This window comes from Fulmarus glacialis, unplaced genomic scaffold, assembly GCF_000690835.1.
Source record: "Fulmarus glacialis isolate BGI_N327 unplaced genomic scaffold, ASM69083v1 scaffold42583, whole genome shotgun sequence".
In the NCBI taxonomy this organism is placed as follows: Eukaryota; Metazoa; Chordata; class Aves; order Procellariiformes; family Procellariidae; genus Fulmarus; species Fulmarus glacialis.
The window spans coordinates 2,453-13,098 of record NW_009201761.1 but is presented as its reverse complement, the minus strand read 5'-3'; the positions used below and the strand labels follow the sequence as shown (position 1 = coordinate 13,098).

Genomic DNA, 10,646 nt, shown 5'->3' with positions numbered 1-10,646 from the left:
TTTCCAACCTTAATGATTCTATGATTAGAAAAAAAAAATTCTGTCAAATGCAGGCAAGGAAGCGAAGAGCAAAGCAAATGAGATGACTGCCAGGTGTGCCAAGCAGTGCTCCCAGTACATTACAGCTGTTACTGATGCCCACTGCCAGGGCACCACAGAGGGTGAAATCTCTTTCGCTGCTGAATTTTTCAGCAAACACTACACCTGCTCAGTGTACTGATTACTCTCCCAAAACAGAAAAAAAAGAATTAAGGGAATCTGCATAAAATATCCTGGTCCAAATTCACTCCCTACCCCAAAAGAAAGGCAAAATATCTAGGGACTGATTGTTTTAACATCCAGATCAGAATAAAAACTAAGTCAACAGAGGATGAAAAGGGTTTCAAAGGATGTAATCTCTGGTGCTTCCAACAAACAGGAAAAGTGTATGAGCAGGTTCTCAAGGCATTAGTCCTGCCACAAAGTGTATGGAAAGACTAGTATGAACATCAAGGAAATCCTTTCCTGTGTTTGAGGAGCCCAGGGAAGGAATGCCTCTCTTCACAGCTTCACTGGATATTTCAAATTCAGCTAGCAACTCTGAGTGCTTAGCTTCACTGATGATAAAGAGCACACAGATTATTATCTATGGTTATCTAAACTTTGGCTGACTGTTACAGGTGCCTGATTGTGTCAAACTTCCATACAGGTCTAAATTCAAATCTAAAGCTACTGCCTACTGCAATTTTTTATGGTTGGATTGAAAACATTTTGTAACTACCATAACAAGTTGTATAAAGGGAGGACAGAAAAGTCTTTAAGAATAATTACAGCAGCGTGGGATTTCACAGTACTCCCATTTTTTTTCTGGGTCTGTTGTGAAGCACCAAACACCATTTACATCTCCATCAGGATTCCTGCAATACTGTAATAATTACAAAAACAGAGAATGAAGACTCCAAATGTTAGCCACAGAATGAAGAAGTGCATGTTTTTAAAAAAGTGTTAAATGAAAACTTTGAATTATTTCCCCCAACTACTTTTCCATTGGATGTTAAATGCTTTCTATTTCCTCTTATCACAGAATTCTTTTTTTCCTGTATCTCAAAACTATTAGGTGAAATTATGATTATGAAAAAATGATAAAATTGCTATAATTTTCTTCATCCACCGAGAGTCACCCTAGCTGTAGTGCTTTTTAAGGCCTCATGAGAAGTTAAGTTTGACATAGAATGACTAAGTGCTTTGCACTAAAACATTTATTGTTCACCTAATCCTTCTTCCTCTAAAGTCAGTGAGAGGAAGTTAGTTCAGCTCCAAGAATTTACCAGAAGCCGGCTTAGTTTGTGACAAACAGCAAAAGGCATCGCTTTGGGATTTGCAGAAATCAGGGAAGCGCTGTATGATTTCTTCTGCGCTGCTTGCCTGTCAGAATCAATCCCATGGTGTACCTCTGTGCTTGAAGTACCCATATCCTAGGTAATGTAAAATGCATCCTTCCCTCTTCAACACTATTATAGGTCTGGGCTATCAACGTGATGACTTCCAGATACGCTTAACCTGGTCTATAAGGACTGAACATGAAGTGTTTACTGAGGGGTCATGGCGAACAGAGACAATGTTCAATGACACCAATGGCATTAGCAGCTGTTTACGTTTTTATCCAGGCCTGCTCTTGGATGAGTCACAGGAGTGAAGTATTTGTGGCTATGAGGTTTCTGAGAACTCCACTCTTGACAAGTCCTGCCCCTTCCAGTTTTTGCTACCGTGCCGCGATAGTCTTTACCATTACCGTTAATGCAGTCTGTGAAAAAAGAGGAAAACAAAATGATTGTTAGCTGCTGAATCTGTATGTGGTGGTGGTAAGCAGAAACAAGGCAGATTAAGTACCTTTAGGACTTGCACACTCTCTACAGGAGAAAGAAAGACAAAAATGTACCCTATGATATGGTCTCTCAGTTTGTCAAGATGGATGTCTTCCTGGATGTACAGAGTAACTGAATTGGAAAAAATTTCAAGGAACTTCAGGCTAAACATTTTCTGCAATATATTGCAAATATCTGAAAAGACTCCAAGATTTTTGCCAAGTTGGTGTCAGTAAGCACCTTCCATGAGAGAAGCATATTTCAGAGTTAGCAGCCCATGACACTGAGAGAGCAATTGTTGCTTCCGAGGACATTGCTTCAGGTACTTTCCTCTGCTGTCCGTGAGTAAGAGTACACAGCTCCATTTAGGAATGTATCCTTTGTCCAACCCTGCCACCTTCCTTTGCAAAGTCAATAATCCGTGGAAAGCTCTACTATACATTCAGAAAAGTCACACCACTTCGACATCACTTCGACAAACATGGACAATTAATTAAGGAAGAAATGAAGCAGCATAGAGCAAAAACCTGTTTCTCTTGGAGCATACATTTTGCAAAATATAGTTGCCTATGAACAATCCAAGGTCAATCTCCTGAAAGCATAAAGCACAGCACCAGCAAAATTCCTATAACAACAACATTCACTGTGATCGTATTTCAATAGCACACAGCTACAGAAACACTGGAAATTTTGTCTATATTTTCCTCGTTTTCCTAAATGAAAAAGATATCCTACAGAATGCACTGTAAAATTACATAGGCTAGAGGATATGAGCTGACTAAAGAGTACTTGCTGCAAAATTCAACAGTACAGATCTGAAGGCTGGAGGAGGTATGTGTCTGTTATCTTGTCGCACTACTCAAGAATAATTTTGATAGATTACTATTTCCTTTACCCACAGACTACAGGAGGTAACACTTATAGCCAGCTGTTACCTGATGTGGTACGTGTAGTCAGGCCAACGTTTTGTGCTGTTGTTGCAGGGGGGTCATTTGGTGCAGGGTCTTGTGTGTGATCATCACACCTCTTGAGATTGCAGTACTCCCACGTCATGCTGGGGTCAGTGGTGAAACACCACGGGCTGTTATCACCATCTGGGTTTCTACAATAGTTGTCCCTCAAATCCCTACAAAAATAAGTACAATAGTCACACTGCATAAGACTGAAAGTAATCATAGAACATCTTGCAAAAAAGATGTTGATCTGTACTATGTAGAGATAAATACATTTATTAATTTTTTACTTCTTGCCAAATATCCTATTACCAGCAAACACATTTATGGCTGTGATATGAGTGGAGAGTTATATTTCACATGTACATCAGAGTCATAAATATATTTATAAATAAGGAAACATAATTCAACTACTGGCTTAAATTATGGCTGTAATATGTCAATGTGCTGCGTAGCCAAATAAACGCCCAATATGCCAATAATTTAATTTCTAAGTACACATGTATAAGCATACACAATTGTATGAATGTGTGAATTAGTAATAAATATGCAGGAAGATCCATACTGTTGGTAGGCAATTATGCTTTACCAACATTTTTATTTTTAAATGTCAAAGGGTTCTTTCTCGTACTCAGAAGAATGGCAAATAAATACTTGTCGAAGTGATCCGCCCCACTCCCAAAAAAACCCACTTCTACTGAATTCAGTGGGAGCACTCCCATGCCTGTGCTTGCTGGGGCAGGGGGAAGTAGGATTCCTTTCTTTAATATTTTGCAGAGTTGCAATATTTCCCCATCCTGAATCACAGCACAGTCACAGAATAAAAAACCTGAAATGCTTTTTTTCAAATATGCCAGAAGACATTAATTCCACATTTTCACAGCTTGATTTCAATTTTTTTAAATGTTTGTGAAAAACAGCATGCCCTCTGAGGATGTTCCAGTTTCAATACATCAGTATTTTTGATACCAAAATATGACTGAAAATTAAAAAAAACCCAACTATTTAGGGTGACATCATAAAAAAGGCGAAAAAAAAGAAAAGTATCAACCTTCCTGCTTATACTTGTAATCCACCAAGCAATCATGGATTTCCTAGCAATTGTCATCTTGTTGCTTTTCTACCCTTATTAACAACTGGCACATTAGTAATTATGATTAGCTCTCTAAGTCATCACTGGTTCAGTTTTGTTAGTCTGAAGAAGACAAATCAAAGGGGGAAACTCAGTGTATGCAATTCTGCGTGCCCAATTCCAACTACAAAGAACATTTAAAAGGTAGTTCTAATCATAATATATCTGACTGTGTGTTTTGCAGAATAAATGCTGTGTTCTCCCCAGACGAAATAAGTAGAAAGTCCACCACAAAGGTCTCAAATTTATAAACAAAATGCATATGTCAGCAGATGCCCAGACTCTGGATACAGGTCTCCTGGTGTTGGTTACAGAAGCTCAGATTTAAGAGTAAAGGGACACAGCTGTATTTTACTCAGAATTTAAATAACAAGAAAACACAGTTTTTAAAAATGAGACTAACAGAAAATGTTTTCCTGTCTTGGAAAAATTCTCTTTTATAGATACATTCCCTGGCAGTGTTTTAAAGCATAGATGTGCAAAGATAATACAATCAGCCATGGTCAGATAAAGCAAGAAAAGTTGAGTTAAACATACGCATTTGGGAATCTGTCTGGGGTTTTTTCATGCCTGTGTGGGAACATGGAGTTCCAGGCCTGGCATTTCTTTCCCGATGCAGTGATGGAAGCTGTTCCACGATAACTCTGGCCTTTGCCTCGGTAGCACTCCTCTGACAGGGGAACCTGCACAGGCACTTCTGCAGCAAACAACAGAAACTGGTCTTTTGCATCACAATTTTGTGTTCTTACTGAGTAGGCACAAGAAAGCATCAAACACACAGGACGACAAAAACGAATGACTCGTTTATACAGACAGCATCCAGTGCGAGTATCATGGCCACCATGAAAAGCAGAAGGGCATTTCCATTTAGAAAACTTTCACGGATTACCCTCATACGTCAGATGCCGTTCAGTGGAAGGTTCATCCCTCAGTTTCATTTTGGTATATGTGAACATGTTTGAATTAAAGATCAGAAAGTTCCCATGAAAAATCCTCAAAAACTAGATACTAGTGATTTTGCCCCTGATATATTTCTAAAATGGACATTATGTTACATTTTAACCTCTCTATTATCCTTTTGATTGCACTAACACTTTCTTGTTATTTTTTGTGCTTAAATGAATGGATGTTTCAGATAAGATTTTTATTACTTTGGAAGATCCTGTCCTCTCTTTCATGGCTACTTTCAAAAAATGGGACTTCCTTTTATTTAGCACTTTTTTTATCTCTTTAAACTTATTTTTCATTTTTCAATTAACTTGCTAAAAATGCCCTACATTTGGGAAAAAAATGGAATATAAAAAAATAAACCTCTTTCATTCTGCAATTCTTCTGTTGGGTCAGCTGGTGATTTTCATCCTCCACTGCACTTCCTTAACCATTGAAAGTCCAATATTTGGCAGGTTTGTAACATGCCAAGCAGAAAAACTGCATTAACAACAGTGACAAAGTGACTGAAAAAAGATTTTACACATGTACAATGAGATACAAAAAGTCTTTCACTGCTTTAAAGTCCTTCTCTCAAGTACACAGTACCGCTCATACCAGCAATCCCTTGTTGTGTCCCATCACAGTGGGGAATTGCACAATATTCCCACCGAACGCTGCTGTTGATGGTGTAGCACCAAGGCCTCTTCTCTCCATCAGGATTTCTACAGTAGTTTTCCTCTAAGCCCCTGAAACAAAAGCACCGGCTTTAAACTACTCATACAAATCAAGAAGAGTTGTGTGCAAGACTAATAACAATTACTGCATGCAGAACTCAGCTCTGGTTACATTAATTCTTTTTGGAGATTACCTCATGCACCACTATTTTGGGACTAATCAACAGCCTTCAAACTTACAGTCTAAATGCTGATGATATGAAGAACTTTTCCAACGCTTACACTTTCTGTTCTTGTTTTTGAGGCCAAGATACAGCAGTAAAAGCTGACTTCAAGACAAAAAGCATTGGTGTACCTGACCATTACGGTAAGAACCAGGCGAGGCTGGATGTCACAGACTGATTCTGGAAGCATGTGCATATGAGCACCGGTGCACGCTGCTCTCTGCCCTGTGATAATGGACTGGGTTTCACACGCCCAGGAAAACTTCACAACCCACAGAATCAAAATACAGAGCTAAAAGCCTGGTCAGTCCCAGCTACCCTTGATAATGCTCTGCAAACCCAGCTCCTCTGACCTTGGAGCACGAGGATGTATTCGAGCCTCTTGGACCTTGGAGCATTGCTCTTCAGAAGAGTAACGTGTTGAAAGTGTGCCAAAACACAGCCAGGGGATTTTTAATGTAAAAGTAATAAATACTTATAACTCTGCAGCGGGATGTGGAAGAGACAAGTGAGACAAGTACATGAGAATAAAGTAGCTGGTAAAAAAAGGAATGCTGAAAAAAATTAAGAGCAAGACTTGAAGAGAAGTAATGAGAGCTTACAAAAAGGCAAGAAAACAGCTTATGAACATAGCTGCAGAAAACCTGTGCTACTCTTGCCTCTGCATCTGGGTCTATAAGGAATAACTACGTTCTTTCGTATGTGTTAAAATGACGAGGCTCAGCGTACTTGCAGGGATATCTGTCAGGAATCCAGCCATGTCTGTGAGGAAACTGTGTGTTCCAGTGTTGGCAGGCATTTCCCAATTCGGTGATGGCTATCCTGCCTCGATAGTCTTCTCCTTTCCCTGAAAGACACTGGGACCCCAGGCCAGAGACTGGTGGGTGAGTAGCTGTTACAGGATTTAAAAAAAAAAAGAAAAAGGAAAAGAAAATAAAAGAAGAAACACAGCTAGACAGTGCTTTCAAATACATTAAAAGCCCTTCTATTTTCTGTAATGTCGAACATGCATTTTTTTTCTTTCAGCAGAGGTGACATTGGTTGAAAGCCATGGCAAAACCAAAATGTACATTTTCACAAGCAGTCTCTCTGCCAGACAGATGTCCTGTATCTGCCCTTTTTCAGTAGTCAGTAAATAACTTTTTGCTGGGTCAAGCCAGACTTTGTGCCTGCAGTCCCCTGAGAGCAGAGCTGGAAAGACAGTAGTAAATAGTCCTGTACAGTCTGCTAAAAACGAGTGGGATGAAGGGAGCACATTAATATAATACACACAGGTAGGGTGGAAGGGCAGAAAGGACAAGGATAAGGGCCAAAAAGAAATTGTGAGAGAAAGCAAAACAGCCTTCAGAGCTGAACCTCTGGAGTCGGTGAATTGGGAAAGTGGGGCAGAAGGAGGAGTGAAAGAAAGTGAATTGGTCTGGCATGTGGGGAACAGCAAACAAAGTAAGAGTAACGATCAAAGGCACGGAGCCTGCAGAGGGCGGAGAGAAAAATGAATCTACAGTGTATACCTATTATATATATTTTGTATATGAAATTTCCCAAGGAGACAAGTATGACTCTAAAAGGTTGGTTCTGTTCCTTAAACTTTCTTTAAATTTTAAGCACTAAGTGGAGGTGCTATGGTAAATTTCATAATATACTTTATCATACAGAAGTCTATAAATAGTCATTCTTCCATCTGCAATTGAGCATGCTGAACTACATCTAGCAAACACATGCTGCTGCTTAGAGCACTGGCAAGTGCAGATGCATAAGAAAGCAAGATCTAGAGATAAAAACACAAAATTTTTTCTCAAAGTGCAGTCCAGTTCTACAAACGGCAATGCTAATCTCATTATTCAGTGCTTTGGAAATGTCCAGATTTAGTGTGCTCAGCTTAACGGGATAAGCTGGCTCACTGATTAGTCAAGTTTTTCTCCTGAAGCCTGAACTTGTTTCTCAGGGTTCATCCCTTGCTAAGAAAAAGGCAGTGCTGGCTGTGCTGACCAGACCCAGGTAAAATATCACAGTATGGCCACATGGTTGTTTAGGGGTTTTCCATGAGTTAGCAGGTCAGCTGAAAACTGCCACCTGATTTAACCTGAATGCCATGCCTCTCAGGTAAATTGAAAAGTAAGGTGGTTGAAGACAAATCAGGGTTTCTATAACATCTCTGGCATTATTGCACTTTGTGACACCTGCATCCTCACTGACCTTAAATGATTTTATGTAACAGAAATTTAATAAGTGACTCTGCTTATTAATGTGCACTTTCCCTGGTTCACAGGGATTTCCTCAGGTTATTCAGAACTGTGATTTCTTGCCTTTCCCCTTCCTGCATCATTTCAATGAGAAGAGCTATCCTATGGAGTAATCTCAGTAAATCAGACTCACTGCAATGAGGAATGTTGCAATATTCCCAGCGTTTAGAAGGGCTGGTAGTGAAACACCAGGGCCGAAGTTCGCCATCAGGATTACGGCAATAATTCATCTTCAGATCCTTCTCTGGAAAGCTGCACATTGAAAATGAAAGAGAAGCTTGTGAGTCAGCTATGGCCAGCTGCAGCAATTAGGCTGTCTGCAGGCAGGGTCTCCCAGGCGCTGCGTGACTCACTGTTTCAGGGTAAATCCATGCATATGAGGCTCTTGGGCATCCCAGCGCTGGCACTCAAGCCCAGACTCTGTTCTGGAAACTTCTCCATGGTAGTCTTCACCATTACACTGCATGCACTCCACTGTAGTGCCTAGGCAGAATGAAAACAAAGCAAGGTTCGCACCAGCCCATGAATTCTGATCCTGATCTATTCATGGAAGACTACACTGAAAGGAAAAGAGGGTTTTGCTCCAGCTAATGATGAAAGGAATCCAGAAGACCATGCATTACAGCCTAGCCAAATGAATAAAGCTTTAGGACTACGTGTCATTTGGAGGAAGGACTTTGTCACGTATCTGTATGTACTGATAGCAATGGGAGTTCTGTATGTAACACAGCACTTAGGTCAATCTTTACTCTTATTAAAATTGAATGAATTGCTAGGGGTAAGAGCAGGACAATATCAGCAAATGATTAAAAAATTTCAGTTCCTCCATATTTAGAAAATCACTTTGATAACTGGAGCCAATTAGGAAAACAACGTTTGTGTTAAGAACTTCTTAAGTTCCAGCTTGATCTAAATTCACATTTGAAACCAATCTGCAATAATAAAGCAAGAACAAATAGCAAGAATAATATTACCTACTTGAACACTTCTCTGAAAAATAAATATACCTTCTCCAGTGTGCGTGACCTGGCCCTCACACTCTGGGATGTTACAGTAATCATATCTGGTAGCAGGATCTGTTGTGTAACACCAGGGTCCACTTTCATCCCCATCAGGATTTCTGCAGTAGTTTTCATCCAACCCTGCATTGGGGTGTTTTTCAGGTGTATAACTGTAATAGTATTAAAATTCTATTTTAACTCCAGTAATTTAGTGGAGCAGAAGGGAAATGTCCAAATTGCTCAGCTAGCCGTGGCCTCTATTCATTCACAGTAAAAATGAGACAGATTCCCCACTGTAACCCGTAAATGAAATCTGAAAAACATTCTGTAACTACCATTATTAGTAGCTTCTCCCTGGGTCCCAGTTGCCAATGATGAGTGATCTTACAGCCTGTAACAACTATGACAGTCTCAAAGGACAATTATTGTCTTTAACACTTGCATCCAGCTAACCTAGTCAGCTCACTATGGCCTGTGGATCTGTCATGTATTTTTCTTAATGCAGCTACTTTGAAAGTGAAGTATTTTTAGAGACTATTCACCAAACACAACTGGATCCTAATTTGCAGAGATTTTGAAGCAAAGTGACCTTAGACTTCTTTCTATAGCAATCCTCCCAGAGAAGACTAAATGGCTTTTAAACAAAAAATCGAAACAAAAGCATCCAAGTTTCATTAGAATAACAACAAAAAATAACTTTTTAAACAGATAAAACTCCAATATAGATCAGAGAAAATAGGCCCTCTGCTTCCACACTTGCTTCAGTGAGCCCAGTGGCAGCCAGCCCTGAGAAAACTCTGCCTGGGCAGGTCGCTTGGGCACTTAGATGCTTTGCTGGAGGTTTCTTCTTGACTGTCTCTGGATGGCAGGCAGGAGGTCACAGAGCTGGATGATTACCACTTCTTTTTTATTTACACCTCATACAGAAGAGAGAAATTATGGCCTCACTGTCACCAATAGCAAAATTTTCATCATGGGTTGATAGAGGGAGCATTTAATCTTCTTAAGAGGCCGAGCATTTAGACACAACTTCTCTAGCTGACAATGCACCCTTTCCTTACCCAGACCATTGCAGTTCTCTACCAGTAGAGTCAAAAGTAACAAGACAGATGAAGATAAAGTTGTCTTTAAAACTCACCTGACAACTGGCTTTGATAACATGCACTATAAAGTTGTTTATACCCATGAAGTTGGGGAAGCTTGGAAAAGATTCAGAACAACATGAAGACAAATATAAATAAGGCCGTACTTTGGGTTGTGAGGTGTTTTTTCTGCCCACTTCTGGCATGGAATACCTCTCCGAGTTTTGGCTTCCATTCCTCTGTAGTCCTTCCCAATCCCTTTTTTACATTGTACAAGGTAAACTGAAATGGAATTGGCTTTGTTAATTCAACGGTCTTACAACACTGCATCTCTTGCAACTGAGAATCTGCAGATATAACTCTGAAGTTCATCAGTTTATGATGAACCATGCTTTACCCATGTTTTGAACATCTTGTGCATGCAAACAGAGAGATGTGATTCCATAACGTATTTTAAAACAAATTAGCTAGCAACTACTAGGCAACTACAGAGGAAAATTCCTGAAGCATTTTTATAAAGCTAATAAAATCAAGTTAAGAAAGCAGATACAACAAGTTAGAAT

At 39.7% G+C, this 10,646-nt stretch overlaps 1 protein-coding gene across 1 annotated transcript; it reads right to left on the bottom strand.

Moving 5' to 3' along the window:
• Window positions 1-810: 810 nt before the first annotated feature.
• Window positions 811-10,365, bottom strand: LOC104069306 (plasminogen-like; the record flags this gene model as incomplete). The annotated part of the gene is made up of 10 exons (XM_009574057.1): window positions 811-904; window positions 1,635-1,783; window positions 2,780-2,970; window positions 4,467-4,626; window positions 5,475-5,605; window positions 6,487-6,649; window positions 8,134-8,252; window positions 8,354-8,483; window positions 9,008-9,171; window positions 10,251-10,365. Coding segments are annotated over 10 exons (1,416 nt in total), but the record flags the coding sequence as incomplete, so codon positions are not given.
• Between the last annotated feature and the right edge of the window lie 281 nt (window positions 10,366-10,646).